General features: G+C 46.9%; 1 protein-coding gene across 2 annotated transcripts in view; it reads left to right on the forward strand.

Moving 5' to 3' along the window:
- The first annotated feature begins 1321 nt into the window (after nt 1-1321).
- The window catches only part of depdc1b (DEP domain containing 1B), a 63020-nt gene continuing 45863 nt past the window's right edge, over nt 1322-18478 (forward strand). For both annotated transcript variants that reach the window (XM_062484717.1, XM_062484718.1), the window contains exon 1: nt 1322-1485. In XM_062484717.1, coding sequence (XP_062340701.1) covers nt 1438-1485 — 48 coding nt within the window. In that variant the 5' untranslated portion in view covers nt 1322-1437. The remainder of the gene's footprint in view (nt 1486-18478) is intronic.

An 18478-nucleotide genomic window follows, 5' to 3' on the forward strand; every position in this document is an offset into this window, starting at 1 on the left:
AATTCACAAGTCCTGTTTTCCCTTGGTGATTTTTGGTGCAGAGATTATGGAAGTCCCTATGGTTTATAAATTTAGTTTCAGGAAAAACTTTTTTTACTTTTCATTGATAACAGGCACATGCTTTAACATGATTTGAATGTTTTTATAGGAAGAGAATAGTGTCTTGCTGTTGGTATGAACAGGGTATATGAAAAGCCTTACATGGGTCAGAAGCCCTGGGAATTGGTGTTTGGGGGCATTTGTTTTTCAGAACACTTGGTCCATAGCTGTCAGATGTTTGCCATATGGTAACTTACTGAAATAACATATGACTGCATGCAGAACCTAATGAATAGTTCATGTTTGTTTAATGTTAAATGTGTAAAAAATACTTTTTAAAGATGTAATTGTAAAAATGTTAATGTTGTGTTTGTGTGTGAAGACTTTAGAAGCTTTTAACATACCTGCAAACTTGTCGCTTTTTGGCGAAAATCGCAGTTTTGAATGGGAAAATGTCTCCACGTGAAGCGTATAGATCCGAAGAGTTTTTATTTGTGTGTGTGTGTGTTTGTGTGTGTGTGTGTGTGTGTGTGTGTGGGGGGGGGGGGGGGGGGGGGGGTGGATACAATGTATAAAATGTGTCACCTATTTCAGCCCTTCTGAGTTTGCAGGTATGTTTTAATGTTCTTGAAGGAGCTGGCTTCATGTGCCCATGGTGAATGAGAACACCAAATGTGGAAAAAGCTTACATCTTACGTCAGTCTAACAAATACTGTGTATTTTACTGTTTTACTGAAGACTACCACATTTAATGTAAAACAATTGTTTTATGTTGTAATTAATTATTTGCATTAATCTTTGCGTGAGCTTTAGTGGGAGTCAGATGGCTGAGTGGTTAGGGAGTCGGGCTATTAATCAGAAGGTTGTTGGTTCGCTTCCCGGCCGTGCCAAATGACGTTGTGTCCTTGGGCAAGGCACTTCACCCTACTTGCCTCGGGGAGAATGTCCCTGTACTTACTTACTGTAAGTCGCTCTGGATAAAGAGCGTCTGCTAAATGACTAAAATGGAAATGTAAATGAGCTTTAGTTTAGGTCAAATTTGCATAATTGGTCAAGAACGTTATTTCAAACTTATTTTGTCGAATGTTGGCCATCTCCTGATAGAAACATGAATAAAAAAAGATATGAAAATGAAATACAATTAATAATGAAGGTCGAATTTTGGTAACAAAATCTCTTCAACTGCTTGTACAACTGCTTGTACAAAAGTTGTCTCGCAAAGTCACGTGGCAAGTCTTTCAGCCAATGACATTGTTCAAATCTTACCCTCAAGATTTGAAGTTTGTTGTGAGCCAGCGAAGAATGCAGTTTGTAAGACCCAAGTTGAACCCAAGGTTTAAATCAAAACGGCAAAGTATTTCGCCTATGAATGTTAAACTGTGAAATTTAAACTCTAGAATGGAGGGCAAAGTGATTGGGCCGGGTCCCTACAGGGCAACGAAACTGGTGAGTACTGTATCTCCTGGCAGTCGACTTTGGGTTGTACATACTAGACTACTAGCTAGAGATAGCGCTGTTGAGAGTACTGCATTTCTACTGTGTAGACTAGTTGTGGGCTACAGTGTTTTGCTAACAAGCTAGATACCTTTGATTTTCCCAACCGAAAACTCGATCAGAACAAATGAGATGTACTATCTACTCAGCGTAGTTATCAAACGCAGAGGACAATACAAAAACTAGGCTATACAGTTCCTGTATAGCCCATTGTTAGCGTAAGGGGTCCCATTATCGTCCACCTAGCTCTCGACGCTGGTTAGAAAGTTTACCAAAATGTCGATATATTATATACGACATTATCGTCCACCCAACCACTTTCAATGGAGAAATGTCAAGTTTGACGCTGCGGAAGGCAGATGCTACACATACGGCTTGAGAGCGTATTTACATACTCAAATCTTAAAGTAAGAAGTTTTAATTTGGTGTGCAGCAATATAAGATGTGTACTCATCGATGAGTTAATTTATTTCGTTGCTGCTGCATAATCTTCTTTAAGAAATTAACGGAAGAAACGGTTGTGGACGATAATGGGGTCTGGAACGTTGGCGAGTTTGAATGGACGATAATGGGGCCGCTTGCTCTATAGACTAGTTTGCAACTGTATGTCCTGTCAATGAGCATGGTTTCGAGATGCGGGAGAGGGCCTATTTGCAGTACTGGACGGTAAATCAGATTCTGATATGTATTCATTGTAACGAATGAACAGATACACCCATTAAATTGTGACATGGGCCAACAGCGTATTCCCAACTGCAGTTACAAAGGAGTATGCAAGGACGTCTGATAGGCTCTCTCCATCCATACAGGATCTCACCATCTCACTGACACACACAACTACTTAAACCATCCCCCTTGAGTCTTCTTAGATTACTGCTATTTCATGTTTTCCAGGGGCGATTCTAGGATCAGACCTTTAGGGGTGCTCAGACCCCAATGAGAATGTGACATGAATACAGTGCTTTGCAAAAGTGCAAAACCCCTTTGCTAATAACAGGCATGCAAACAGGTCAGGGGTAAAAAAGATGAGAAGGATACAGCGAACCCGGGGTCCGGGGGCATGGTCCCCCGGAAGAAAATGTATTACATTTATAAGTTAAACGCATGAATCTGGTAGCCTGGCTCTGCTGAAATCCCAATTTCTTCCACACTGCCCTCCGACGTACTTCCGCTCAATTTAGATTTTGCTTCTGTACTGCGTCTGGGCTTGAGGTACGCAAGTCAAATGTCTCCGGTAGTGATTGGTTATGGCAGATCCAGAGTGGCTCTGGGCAGATCCAATAGTTTTAAACTTCAACAGAGTACCCGCCTTCAAGGAAGTTAACGCTTGTCAATGGAGCGAGCCCAGACTCTCTGTACAAATGAAATGTACGAGAGTCTGGTTAGGACCAGGCTATGAATGTGGTGCACTTTGAGAGCAAAATTAAGAGGCTTGATCTATGTAGAATCTGTGCTCTTGTAAGCAATTTCATGTTCTTTGAAACATAAATAAATTTTTTGTATAGCATACATCATAAAAAACAATTAAACAAACAGGATTACCTGTGTTGAACTACTTTAAAAAGCAAAAGTCAAAAGCATCACTTACTGTAAAGCTAACACACACCCAATCAACATAATTTTTTAATATTGGATCAAAAGTTTCTACTAGATGATGTAAAATGGGTCCGTAAACCTCTCCCCACTCTGCCTCTGATTGGCTGTGAGGTTTAGGCATTAGGAGTGATGATTTGGTTTCAGAGCCAGTTGGGAAGCACGGGTAAAACGCTGTGTTGGCCACGCCCCCCCCCCCCCCCCCCCCCCCCCCCCCATCGGATCTGCATGAACACGTAGGTTACCCATTTTGGTTTCAAAAAGGTGAGCTCGCCTAAAGGTGAGGAGTTTGCATGCCTGTAATAAATCCCTAATTTCACTGGTTAACAATTAAAGGTGACATGACATGAAAACTTAGCCTGCCTTTGGTCCCCCAGTGGCTAGAATTTTCGATCGGTGTAAACCAAGCCCTGGGTGTTCTTTTCCGCCTTTCAGAAAATGAAAGCTCAATTGCTCTGTTTGAAAATCTCTTTGTTACGTCACAATGAGGAAGGTTACCTCCCCTCTCTCTGCTTTGCCCGCCCAGAGAATCTGGCCCGCCCATAAGAAACTGAGCTACGACCGTGCAAGTGTTTTTATCCTCGAGAGACATCATGGCTTGCAAACGAACGAAGCATTACATTTGCTCAGTTTGGATGTACAAAGGAAAACAAAAATCTTTTTACAGTTCCTTCATCCGAGCCTCTGTAGACCCAGTATCTTAATTTTATTTTCTCTGGAAATGCGACTACACAACTTCTGTTGTAAGCGCATTTGTTTTGTATGTCTGCGCCAAACACTTCAGCCACGACTGTTTCTTCAACTTGAGCTAATACAAAACTGGCCTTGCTGAAATAAAATTCTGGATCAGTACTAACTCTCCTTCGTCCAGCTACTAACCTCGGACAAGTAAGTTAACTAACGCTATATCATTTTGTAGCTTTACTGTATATGGTTACCTAGCTTGCTACCCTTAGAATGTGGCTGTAACATTAGCTCTGCAACTAACAGCTGAGTTACCGTCGCTAATGGAAAGGTAGATAGCATCAAGTATGTGTGTGAATACACATGCTGTAACGTGAGTGTTGTACACTTCTTTGTTATTTGGATAACCGTTCTGCTGTTGGTGTTATGGCATGCGCGATATCCGCCTTTCCCCTCATTGAAATGACTGAGTGTGTACCTCTGCAAACCAGGGTAATCAGATGAGAATGGGCAAATGGAGGCATCTTACAGCAACGGGGCTACAGCCATTGCGATACATCCATTGTAAACATTAGCGCATGGTGCCGCCCCTCCGCTCCTCATTAGCATTTAAAGCTACAGACACCAAAACAGCGCGTTCTGAGGAAAGCTCCTTGTGGGACTGCTAGTAGTGGCTGTAATTCTGCACCAAGGCTGAATTTCGGGAAAGAGACTTCTGATACAGTATTAGGGGACCACTAAGGCCTATATAAAAGCATCCAAAAACAGCATGTCATGTCTCCTTTAATACATTTATTTATTATATGGCAACAACAGTACGAGCGTTCTGATTGGCTAGTGGGTCGTCATGGCAGTCGTGTATTGACTTCCTCGCCGGTCTGATACAGATTTTTATTACCCTCTGACGTCAACTTCAAAATGAGAGATATCTAGGAGTCAGTTTTACCATCCAGATGATAATAAAGACATCAACAGCGACGAGGAAATTCTTAACTTTCTAAAAGAGCATAAAAGTGAGAACACTGAGAAAACACACCTGAAACACACCGTGGAAAGACTTGAGATATGAACAAAACAACATGTTTTCTATTTACAATGACCATTTATTTTCATTTACGAGATGAAAAGAGCTAAAAATGCCGTATAATAAACAACTTACTAACCTCGACCGTTCGGTTACTAAGTAGTTAGTATTATTATGCAAAATATTGAATGAATGAAAAAACTAAGGATGTCCCTTTCTTCATGAACTACCAGCTTCAAATTATAATAAACAATAACTAGAGAGGGTACAATTTCTGGGGAAATTGTAGGGTGTGCTTGCGTCGGTTGCACAGGGGTCCGTTTTTGAATGACATTTTTACAACTGATATTTCTGTATATTTTATATAAAAATGCATACTTATTATTTATAAAGATGACATAGATTTAAAAGCATATTTTTTTTTGCTGCTCATTTACAACTGAAAATACGAGTGAAGTGTAGAATGAAATAGATGTCTTCTCATTTCCCCTGCAAGAGGCAGCCTCATCGTTGAAACAAAACGAATAAATTGGGCAGACCGGTGTAAAAATTGACCTAATCTCTATGACTTAAACGTCATTTTAAGTTTTTCCCTTCTCATGATATTTTCAGGCATTTAGCCTACTCATTGCATTCATTCATTAATAAAGAACCCCCTTTGAAGATTATTCTACGACGTTGCCCGGCAGTAGAAGATGGAATCGCGATTCAAACAGTACCATCTGCTAACGGAAAATATGCCCCCCAAAACGTAAATAAGCTTGACATTTATTTAGTGGAAAATCGCTCATTCATAAAAAGCTCACTGGTAGCGATCATTGTCAGTAACAACGCCAAGTGCAATAGCCCTGTGTGGAGAAGCTGCCCCGGTAAATTGTACTACTACGGCACAGTACTAGACTACTGCTGTGTTCGTCTTGGTAGCGATTGCGTTGGTTGAATTGGATTTAACTTTCCGTTGTACGGTTTAACAGGAACAGATTGACAACGTTTAGGCTGTGGCAATGAAGTTCAGGTTAGTAGTTAGATAGACTTTTGATTTAAGTAAGGGGAGTGCCGAACATGTTCTGTCGCCGTTTGACTTCCTAAACAGCTGTGTAGTGTAGATGTTTTTGTAGTGTCTCACGTAAGCTACAGCGTTGCAGTGAGCTACACTGGTTTGAAACCACAGGTAATGGTAATTTCACCAACAAATCGTTTACTAATGTCAGAATAAGTCCTACAACGAAAATGTATATGTAAGGAATGTTTATTTTAACGATTGAAAACAGATAACGCTACATCATAGACCACTGTAGTATGTGTTGCCCGGGCAACACAGGCTAATGTCATGATGCTAATACTTCAGTGAAATAGTAGACTACTGTTTCCGAAAGTAGATGTACTTCCTTAATAATATCAGCTTATACTGTACATTACACATGACAATTGTGTGTCATATCACAAAGTAAAATGAGTAAATAGTTATCACCCTGGCCTCTTTGCTTGTGGCGTTTCTGCAGCTGCCTTGCAGTAAAGCTATAGTTAGCCTAGCTATCCCCCAAGTTAACAGATGCGAAACGAATGTTCTGTATTGTATATATATGTATGTATTCTGTATGTATAAATATTGACTGAGTTTTAGGGGGGCAAAAAGAATAATAATAATAATAATATATATGTGAGAGAACAAAGGTTGTGCCCTTGCCGAAGGCAAAGCACACCCAATAATTTGTATTTGTTATTTTTGTATTATTATTATTTTTAGGGGTGCTGAGATTAAATTTATGGGTGCTTGAGCACCCCTAAAAAGGGTCTAAAATTGCCACTGCTTCATTTCATTTGCCTTTCATCATTTCACAATTAGTGAGGGCATTTTTATGAGGTGAGATGTCCTCTTAAATTGTGCCCTGCAATATTCAAACTAGGTGGAGAGCCACGCTCTTTGCTATGGGTGCATTATTGCTGGACAAATGCAGGACAAATACTTTATGTTAAGGACAAAGAAGCCATTATATAATATTACTTAAGTATTAAGTCAACATGCTCAACTAAGTAGGTTTTCACTGAGTCCTCTGTACAAGGCTCGATGCCATTTGAAGTGCTAGACAAATTAGGCATTCTTACGTTTGAAAGTTAAAAGGGGAGTCAGGTGGCTGAGCGGTGAGGGAGTCGCGCCAAAGCTGGGGAACATTCGTCTATCTGGGGGGGAAGAAAGGAAAGGAGGGGGGAGAAAGGGGAAGAAGGAGGAAAAAAGAGAAGGAAGGGATTTTTATGGCCCAGACCTACATCACCAATGTTTTTTAAATGTTGAGGTATATCAGGAATCACAATTAAAACCTTATATTTCTATAGACATATATATGGGATAAAAGTTAATCCCAAGGTTCTGGTTTGACTAAATTGTTGTAATTTTTATTCTTGGAAATCACATAATCACTGTTTGGATAATAACAAAACAATGGTGATACTAATAACTGTTAAGTGAATATTTAAAATTAAGTTGATGTATTTAGCAGAAACTTTTATCCACAAAACATACATTTACATTTAGTTATTTAGCAGACGCTCTTATCCAGAGGGACTTACAGTAAGTACAGAGACATTCCCCCGAGGCAAGTAGGGTGAAGTGACTTGCCCAAGGACACAACGTAATTTTGCACGGCTGGGAATCGAACTGGCAACCTTCAGATTACTAGCCCGACTCCCTCACCGCTCAGCCATCTGACTCACAAACGAAGCATAGGAAAATACATTTCTGTTGTGATCAAACTTTTATTTTCAGTCATCACAAAGCCATTATGCAGTAGTAAGTGAATTTCTCCATTCACGTATTCAACAGTAACTACAGACAATAACTTAAATATATACAGAACAGTAGTGAATCCCTCCATTCACTTATTCAACAGTAACTACAGACAATAACTTAAAGGGGTGATTGACTGGGTTTTTGGTGTATTTCACACTGTTCCTTAAGGTCTCCGAATAGGGTATGTAACATTGGTTGGGTTGAAAATGGCCCGGGTGCTGTTCTATGCCCCCTGATGGATCCTCTGAAATTTTCCCGGGAAAAATACTAGCTTTTCTCCTTTTATGGTATGCTCATTAATATTTAGATGAGCTGCGCGCTGATTGGTTGGTTTTCAACAAGTGAAGCTGGGGAGCAAAAACGCAACACGGCCAACAGCACTCACTGAAACACCGAAGGTGGAGACTTGAAATAAAAATGCGCAAATAAATCTATTGTGTCTACACAACACTGTTTTCAACAGATTGACTAGATATCATTTGAAATGATAACGTTAGTTGTTTCCACTACTGTTGTCGAAGAAAACTGGATTGACTTAGGTGGGTAGAACGTTACAGCTTATAGCAACCAAACTATATCGTGATTCAACTCAGCTTCAGTTAGCTAGCTCTAGACATCTTGCTGAAAAATAACCTGACAAAGATCTGGACAAACATGCATCGTGAATTGTAGATTTACATAACCACACAGGTTATTTATTTGAATGAAACAGTCAGGAACATGAAACAACGTTAGCCCCATTGCCAATAAACTAGGCTAAATCACCATACATTCTACCTATGCTCTTGCGTTAGCAAGCTAAACTAGTTTACATGCCTACAGTCCAGGTGTTTTCGCTATCTAGCTGTTCTTGCATTCCTTGCAAATCAGCGTTAATAAAAAGCAGATGAGCTAGAGTCTAGATAACATTGACTAGACGGGCATGGCTGATGTTTGTCTATACCGTAGCGTAGAAGATCCCTGTGCAGTTCAACCCTCGACACATTTGCGCGAACCATTTCACCGAGGACGGTTTTGAAAACCTGGGACAATGTAGCTAAAGCAGGATTTGCTATGAAGCTGTTGCTGAAAATAGAGGTGCGTTCCGACCGTCATCACAACCTCAAGCTGTAGTATGATTTTTGTCGGTAACAGTTATTAGCAATGCTAACGTATCCTGTATCTAGCACCTGCCTTTCTCCAGTTCTTTGAAATAGATAATCTAGACAGGCGTTAGCAATAGGCCAGACTGCTATTTGTTTTCTGGCTATTTTTTCGGAAGCTTCCCTTCTAATGCCGACTACAGCTAGTCGAGCTAGAGTAATTTGCTAAGTAAAGTATGTTGATGTGTTTAGAAACGTATGTAGTATTCTACCTATGCTAGATACAGGAGACGTTAGCATTGCTAATAACTGTTACCGACAAAATCATACCGTAGCCTACTTACAGATTGTGGTTGCGATGAGCGTACGGTCGGAACAGCACATCTTTTCAGAACCTGAAAAGATGTGCTCTTGGGTGAAATGTTCATAGCAAATGAATAATTGAGTGTCGAACTTCGCCGGGATCTTCTCATAGACAAACAGCAGCCATGCCTGTCGAATGTTTGGCTCCTTGGGAAGACTATGAGTGTTAGCCTTACCTGTACAGCCTGGAACACAGCATTTACGACCGTGGTCCATTTTCAATATCCTTGTTATACTTCAAAACGTTATTCTTTGTAATTGCTTAGAAGTAGCCTACACAGAGCAGCGCGCAGCTAAACTAGCACCGGAGATCTATGCTACCTCGGACTGGGCAAGAACACCAGTGAGTGGGCTGGTCTGGATATACATTTTTGGGCGTGACAAAGATACAGACCAGAGCCAAAAAAGGCGGTCCCCGGACTGACGTCAGTCCGGTGGCTTTGTTGAAAAGCTAGCGTTTTACAGCCAAAGTTTTTCATTTTTAAGATTTGCATAGGAAAGAGGTGTCAATGGACTTTGAGGTTCACTGTATGTTCATTTTACCCACCGAACTGTCGTTATTCAACTATGACAAGGTGAAATCGGTTTTGCAATCACCCCTTTAAATATATACAGAACAGTAGTGAATCCCGCCATTCACTTATTCAACAGTAACTATAGACATGTGACGCCACGAGAAGCTACACAGCCCTCAGCGGGACAGCTCAAAATAGTGCGAGGACACCGGGGTCGAACAAAACAAGGGTTTATTGAAGATCCTCAGGATTAACAAAAAAAAACTTCAAGATCTTACATAGGATTCCAAAAACGGCGCCTCTTCTAGGCGCAGGACTCCTTCTTCTTCACCAAACCCCACTCTGCCCACCTAACTGTGGCTCTCCCTCTTTAACCCAACCCTTTAGGTCATCTGATCAGTTTCAGGTGTGTGGGCATGCCCCGTTTTTAGGGAGGGATGGAGGTCCCCCAGCAGAGGGAGCCACAGCTGCTCAGGGCTGCAGCCACCTCCGGGGAATGTAGCACCCCTCCAGGACCCAGCCTCTCGTGATGTCACAGACAATAACGGAAAACATTAACAGAACTTTTGACAAAATTAAAGTGTTCAGTGTCTATGCCTTTGGGAGGGGGGTAGAGGGGCATCTACTTTTTTTTCATGTCCTCCAACCACTGCTCCTTGGGAACAGCCTCTACAGAGGGGGTGTACACGGTTCCTTTGTACTGACTGTGTCCAGTCTGGGCTGTCCCGCATTTCTTGCACGTGTTGTGGAGTACATGGCGGGTTAGTTTTCGGACCAGTGCAGGGAAGATACCTCCCAGGGCCTGTGGAGCAGCGACGAGGACAGGCACCTGTGAGGTCACCGGAGCCAGCACCAACAGACGAGGGGCCGAGGGTGGAGCAGGGAAGAGCTGACGCTGGGCATGCATCTTTATAGCCACCGGTGTCACATCTGTGGGCGGGACCATCTGTGGGTCGGCTGCCGCAGACAAGCGACTGGGCAAGTTCAGCCCCTGCATAACCACAGCGTTGTCCTGCTTCTTCACCCTCTTGTTGTGCCACTGCACAAGGGTGGTGTGGCTTACATCCACTAGCTGCAGTGTGGTCTGCTGCATGACCGTCCCATTTGCCTAAATGCGCTACCTGATTATCCTGTAGTCATCCAGGATTAAATTCCATCTGGACACTGCGCCAGTCCCCTTCTTCTTGGGAGACCGATGGATGGCACAGAGCCTGACAAAGATCAGTTCAATCAGGCGGCAGCAAGCAGGCCATTGGGCAAGCGGGGCAGTGGTGGTGAGTGCGTGCCTCTTCATGCTCTCCACCCCTGGAGTGAACTCCTGCCTCTTCTTTGGAGACCTGAACCTCCCTCTATCCAGCCTGCTCTGGTGTCTGGCAGCAAAGGAAACCCTCTGCTGGTCGTAGTCCAGCAGGTTCTGCCACAGAGCAACAATGTTGCTTACCTACACAGAGAGAACACATGAGAAGACAAAAAGATGTGCAAGTGTGAACATTTTTGGCAGGGCACAAAGGGAATGTAGCAAGACAATAAATGTTATTGACCTGCTGGTTGGTGAGGGCCAGAGAGGACTGGTTCCTCAGCTCCACCAAACGCTCTGCCAAGCTGTCTACTCTGTCCAAGCCGAACATGCCAGAGTCCACAGCCTGAAAATAAACAAAAATGAGCATCACAATGGAAGGTCAGTGAAGTGGGACAAAACGCAGATACATTGATTTTCTTAAGATACCAGGGAGGGAGCAGCCAGGGGGGCAGCAGCAGGCAGGGAGGCAGCAGGCAGGGTGTTAGTAGCCAGGGAGGCAGCAGGCAGGATGGGAGCAGCCATGGAGGCAGGAGGCAGGATGGGAGCAGCCATGGAGGCAGGAGGCAGGGTGGGAGCAGCCATGGAGGCAGGAGGCAGGATGGGAGCAGCCATGGAGGCAGGAGGCAGGGTGGGAGCAGGCAGGGTGGGAGCAGCCATGGAGGCAGGAGGCAGGATGGGAGCAGCCATGGAGGCAGGAGGCAGGGTGGGAGCAGCCATGGAGGCAGGGTGGGAGCAGCCATGGAGGCAGGAGGCAGGGTGGGAGCAGCCATGGAGGCAGGAGGCAGGATGGGAGCAGCCATGGAGGCAGGAGGCAGGGTGGGAGCAGGCAGGGTGGGAGCAGCCATGGAGGCAGGAGGCAGGATGGGAGCAGCCATGGAGGCAGGAGGCAGGGTGGGAGCAGCCATGGAGGCAGGGTGGGAGCAGCCATGGAGGCAGGAGGCAGGGTGGGAGCAGGCATGGAGGCAGGAGGCAGGATGGGAGCAGCCATGGAGGCAGGAGGCAGGGTGGGAGCAGGCATGGAGGCAGGAGGCAGGATGGGAGCAGCCATGGAGGCAGGAGGCAGGATGGGAGCAGCCATGGAGGCAGGAGGCAGGGTGGGAGCAGGCAGGGTGGGAGCAGCCATGGAGGCAGGAGGCAGGGTGGGAGCAGCCATGGAGGCAGGGTGGGAGCAGCCATGGAGGCAGGAGGCAGGGTGGGAGCAGGCATGGAGGCAGGAGGCAGGGTGGGAGCAGCCATGGAGGCAGGAGTCAGGGTGGGAGCAGGCATGGAGGCAGGAGGCAGGGTGGGAGCAGGCAGGGTGGGAGCAGCCATGGAGGCAGGAGGCAGGATGGGAGCAGCCATGGAGGCAGGAGGCAGGGTGGGAGCAGCCATGGAGGCAGGGTGGGAGCAGCCATGGAGGCAGGAGGCAGGGTGGGAGCAGGCATGGAGGCAGGAGGCAGGGTGGGAGCAGCCATGGAGGCAGGGTGGGAGCAGCCATGGAGGCAGGAGTCAGGGTGGGAGCAGGCATGGAGGCAGGAGGCAGGGTGGGAGCAGGCAGGGTGGGAGCAGCCATGGAGGCAGGAGGCAGGATGGGAGCAGCCATGGAGGCAGGAGGCAGGGTGGGAGCAGCCATGGAGGCAGGATGGGAGCAGCCATGGAGGCAGGAGGCAGGGTGGGAGCAGGCATGGAGGCAGGAGGCAGGGTGGGAGCAGCCATGGAGGCAGGAGGCAGGGTGGGAGCAGCCATGGAGGCAGGAGGCAGGGTGGGAGCAGCCATGGAGGCAGGAGGCAGGGTGGGAGCAGCCATGGAGGCAGGAGGCAGGGTGGGAGCAGCCATGGAGGCAGGAGGCAGGATGGGAGCAGCCATGGAGGCAGGAGGCAGGGTGGGAGCAGCCATGGAGGCAGGAGGCAGGATGGGAGCAGCCATGGAGGCAGGAGGCAGGGTGGGAGCAGCCATGGAGGCAGGAGGCAGGGTGGGAGCAGCCATGGAGGCAGGAGGCAGGGTGGGAGCAGCCATGGAGGCAGGAGGCAGGGTGGGAGCAGCCATGGAGGCAGGAGGCAGGGTGGGAGCAGCCATGGAGGCAGGGTGGGAGCAGCCATGGAGGCAGGAGTCAGGGTGGGAGCAGGCATGGAGGCAGGAGGCAGGGTGGGAGCAGGCAGGGTGGGAGCAGCCATGGAGGCAGGAGGCAGGATGGGAGCAGCCATGGAGGCAGGAGGCAGGGTGGGAGCAGCCATGGAGGCAGGATGGGAGCAGCCATGGAGGCAGGAGGCAGGGTGGGAGCAGGCATGGAGGCAGGAGGCAGGGTGGGAGCAGCCATGGAGGCAGGAGGCAGGGTGGGAGCAGCCATGGAGGCAGGAGGCAGGGTGGGAGCAGCCATGGAGGCAGGAGGCAGGATGGGAGCAGCCATGGAGGCAGGAGGCAGGGTGGGAGCAGCCATGGAGGCAGGAGGCAGGATGGGAGCAGCCATGGAGGCAGGAGGCAGGGTGGGAGCAGCCATGGAGGCAGGAGGCAGGATGGGAGCAGCCATGGAGGCAGGAGGCAGGGTGGGAGCAGCCATGGAGGCAGGAGGCAGGGTGGGAGCAGCCATGGAGGCAGGAGGCAGGGTGGGAGCAGCCATGGAGGCAGGAGGCAGGGTGGGAGCAGCCATGGAGGCAGGAGGCAGGATGGGAGCAGCCATGGAGGCAGGAGGCAGGGTGGGAGCAGCCATGGAGGCAGGAGGCAGGGTGGGAGTAGAGAAGCTTGGGTCATCCAGGAGACTTGACACAGCAAGACTTGGTTTTTCCTGGAAGCCCTCATCTTCTTCCTCGCCCTCATGAACATCCTCCAGCATGCCCTCTGTCTCCTCTGAGTCGGGGTTCACGTTGAGAGACTTCCCAGTCTGACTCAGCAGGTAGTCAACACCAAGCAGCTCTCCTATAAAATAGTACAGACAGTCACACACATTATTAGCTGTATTTGTAGCATTCTATATAGATACTGTTTAATATCAGAGTAGTGTTTCTGTATCATGTTATGAGCAAGTAAGTGTATGGTTTGCTTTGGTAATGGGCATAGTAAAAATAAAGCCTTGTTGAACTTAAGTTAGAACACAGAAAACCCACAAACAGTATTATATATCCAGATATCAGCTTGACATACCAGTGTATTTGGCAGGTGGCGTAAAGGTTGGCACAAATGCCCGGCCAAACACTTTCAGGCTGTTTTTACAGTGCTGCAGGTGTTTACACAGTGGGCCACACCCCCGGAGTAGGTGAGGAGGGACGATGGCTTGCTGGTCACTGCTGCAGTCCCCCGATCCTGGTTCCACCTATTCAGGCCTTCCAGGAGGTACAGCTGGAAATTCAGTGCGTTTGCACTGGTTCCTGAAGAAAATATATAAATGATGTTGGCCAATTAAAAAAAGGTCTTGCTTTTCAATCTGAATAATGGTTTCATAAAAAAACATAAAATTATTGAAAACATTACACATAAGAGAGACACCAACCTGGAATGAACCTGTTTAGGTGGCAATGAAACGACTCCAGGGATGTGGACCCCCTGGCACAGCGGTACCTGGTCAGTACCACGCCCCCCTTGGTGGTGCTTCCAACCTCAGTGTACAGCTGCACCCCTGGCACGTCCTGGATGCACTTGACGGTGTTTCTGCACACGCCAGATGTGCTCCATGCGCACCTGGTCCAGCAGTGGCACCCCCATGAGGTCTCTACCTCTTGCACCCCCCAGTTCCTGCAGCAGACGGTCGATGAGGCTGATGCTGGTCTCTTCGCCGCGTGTCTTCCTGCGGCAGTAGAGGCTCAGCTCCATCTTGGAGATCTTGGTGTCCACCACAAGATCCGTTATGGATGGCACACCCTCCTGCCTGAGCTGCGCTCTCTTTGCCTGCCGCAACAGAGTGAGGTCCCCTGCATCCCACTCAAAGATGCAGGCAGACAGAGAGCCCATAAAGGTGGGGTAGAGTGGGTGAGCGTCGGTGGTGCAGCCGATAGCCATCCTCCTCATAAAGTGCCAGATGTCCAGCCGTATGTGGAGGTCTGGCCACTCTCCAAACCTGGTCTGCAGCTTGCTCGGCCCCTCGCTTTTGCAGCAACCACAGTCCACGTACAGCAGCACTGGGGGTGGAACAGCTGCCTGGCGGTACCGCTCCATCACACCAGACACCATGTGATCCAATCCCGGCCCCTCCTGCACCGTCAGGACACTGGTCAGGATCTGTCCAACCTCGTTCCCAAGGGAGGTCACCCAGAGAGCTGTCCCCTTGCCATGGCCAGACAGCTTCTTTGTGATCTAGAATGTGACAAAAGTTAATGTTTATATGAGAGTAGGGATGCGTATTGATAAGATTTTAACGATTCCGACTCCTTATCGATTCGATTCTCTTATCGATTCTCTTATCGATTCTCCCCTCTACAGCCAACTAGGTCTGTGCGTCCTGCACCCCCCCCCCCCCCCCCCCACACACACACTCGTTCTAAACAAATTTCTCAAACTGGCTTTGACTGGCTCTGAAATGAGCTAATACCTACCACCTCTAGGCCTCTTCAGGCCTCTGTTTTCAAAACAAAATCTAGTCGGAGATAGAAACTTTCAGTTTCCTTGTGTTCAAGCTTCTATTACTCAACACCAGTAGGACTTACAGGGGTCCTAACAACAGGGGAAATAACTTCAGTGTCACCTTTCAAAAGAGACCATTTACATTCATGTACTCCAAATGGTTCAACAACAGCTTTCAATGTACTTTGGGTATGTTGTTTAGGCGTTTTCAGGCACATTTAAAACTATTAAAAGGTTAAACAATTAATGTACACAGTAATGTACAATTACACAGTCAAATGATGTATTACCTTTTTGGTTGAATCCATTTTTTAAATGGAGCCAAACGTGGAGTTGATGCTGGCCTTGATGTGGTCCATGCGGGAGAGGATGTCCCTGCCGTACACGGACAGCAGCCGGGTGGGAATGTCGATGGGCTCAGAGGGCTCCTGCCAGACTACTGGGAACAGACTGGGTCGATCCACAAAGTCAGCACACTCCCCGAGATAGTGTGCCAACCGGGTCAGCCATTCCTCCCCATGGTTCTCCTTGAGCTGCTTCACCAGTCGTGTTGGACTGTTGCCAAGGGTCCTTTCCCGAAGCATCCGAATGACACGAATGTCACAAGCATACCTGACATGCCCATTGTTGGAGTGATTAGTTACATGTTTATTGGAGGGTAATGTCTGCCCTGGTTCCCACAAGCTGGGCAGAACACCCTCACCAAAGGCGGTAGGGAATCCACACCATCAGCCGATGGGTGATGAAGCAGTCGGGTGTTGGTGTTTGATGATATATTAGTGCTGGAACAGGGGGCTCATACCACAGCTTCAAATCTGTCCGCAGTTTGCCAGAGTGAAAGAGGGTGTTGGAAATCCACCTCTGATCTTGAACAGGGATTGACTTGCTCAGCTCACCCGGCAACCAGACAGAAGCTGTAGCCCCAGTAGCAGCTGGATGGATTTCTCCTGCCCCATCCTGTTTGGAAGACAACAGCAAATAAGAATGTTTTTTTGCATTCAAAAAGGCTACTCTCAAGATGACTTGAAACATAACCAGACAAAAGGAGACGCTGTACTCACAGTGGCTACTTCCAGGCTGGTGCTAACAGCAGGGCTGGGGGTCCTCACAGAGGTGGTAAACGGGGTCCTCAGTGAGGATGGAGGAGGAGCAGGACGGGGGGTCCTCACAGAGGATGGAGAAGTTAGGGTTAGGGTTAGAGACGTTACCACAGAATAATGTGTTATTAACTACCCATCCAAATTCGAATGAAAAAATAACACCGACAAGTATGTTAAATTAGGCTTTGAAATCGTGAAAAAATCAGCAGTCTTCTCTGCTTGAGACTGGGGGGGCGTGTCGCCTGAAGGAGCTGAAGCTCCGCCCCTCGCTGCCTAGTGCCTACCTCCGACCCAGATAATGGACGCTATGTCGAGCCAAACAAAACCGTATAGAATTAGAATTTATTTGTTCAATGAGTGAAACATACAGATGCATATAAATGAAATGTTCCCCTGAGCTTTAACAGTAAAAATGGACACCAGAGACAGCAGACAGTGAGCTCTCCAACTAGGCTACTTCTAACACATTAGCTACCATATCACCAAAATACCATCATTCTACACCGAGTAGCCTAATATCAATTTAGCGGTTTGCACTAACTCATAGCAGAGATACCTCTGGAAAAGTTATCTAGTATAATTATAACAAGCACACGGTGGTCCAGGTGCGACCGGAGGATGAACGGCCGCAGGGGCGATGCTCGGTACGGCTCCGCGCTGCAAGAGAAGCCGTGTGTTGGTGAACCCCGTCTGTCTCTGGTCCATGTTAAAACTGTCCACTGTGAAATGGTCAGTGCAGAGGCGGCTGTTGGAGTTTATCCGAAGCTTTCCATGAGCGTGGCTCTTCACAAAATCTATCCACCTATTTTTCCTTTCATTATCAATAGGGAACTTAAATGGCGTTGCAGCGCAGCTGGATTTCTTGCATCCAGGGAAGATGCAGTTGTGGGTGGTGGGAGACATCCTGAAGCTAGCTAGCTAGCTGATGTAGGCTACAATAACAGTACAGCAGGAGGAGCCATTCAGTGATCTGGCGTAGATAGGGCGAAATGACGTAGATAAGGCATTTTTTGGCTCCGCCCATTAAAACCTGATCTGAAAACGGAAGAGAAACTGTTCTTTGGTTTAACTCCACATTTCAGTGTGACAAAGTCTTAGCGCTTTGCACATGCTTTCAGGAACTCATTTCACACGTATATAATGTAAGCAAAACATGGAATTTACTTTACAGGATCTTTAACATCCTTGGGCTGGGGACCATACAACAGAACCGCCCCCGGGAGTCAGGGGGCTGAGAGGTTAGGGAGTCGGGCTAGTAATCTGAAGGTTACCGGTTCGATTCCCGGCTCTGACGAATGACGTTGTGTCCTTGGGCAAGGCACTTCACCCTACTTGCCTCGGGGAGAATGTCCCTGTACTTACTGTAAGTCGCTCTGGATAAGAGCGTCTGCTAAATGATTAAATGTAAATGTAATGTAAATGTAACATGGGCATCGGAGTGTTCTTGTTTCTCGTAACGTAGCAACCATGGTAAACATTTCTAGCTTTCAGTTTCAAGATAGAGAAACTAATCGCCTGTGTGGCTGCATATCCAGTCCTGTACGATATGTCTCTGTATTTGTACAGAGACATTAATAAAAAGAATGAGGCCTGGCGCAGGGGTCCGTGTACTTTGCGGCCAATGGATTTTCGTTTTCAAATTAGAAAACCAAAATCGGGAAACAAGCTGTTTCCCGACTACCATTTAGAAATAGGAAAACGGAAAACTACCCATTTTCCGTTTTTTTGTTTCGATAATAGAAAACGAAAAACTGACCCGTTATCTGATTTTCTTTCATGTCCTTAATAGTGTGTGGAAATCTTCTTTCTCAATTTTGCATAGATTTTTGTGTTGTGACCCGGAAGTTGCTCCCACGAGCTTGACAGTCACTCTGGTCCACATATTCAGGATGTCAGCAGAGGGTGTGCTGCCATTTGTATGGAAGCAAATCAGTGACATCATGTTTTGAATTTTAAAATGCATTGA

Source organism: Osmerus eperlanus, chromosome 18 (genome assembly GCF_963692335.1).
Source record: "Osmerus eperlanus chromosome 18, fOsmEpe2.1, whole genome shotgun sequence".
Taxonomy (NCBI): domain Eukaryota; kingdom Metazoa; phylum Chordata; class Actinopteri; order Osmeriformes; family Osmeridae; genus Osmerus; species Osmerus eperlanus.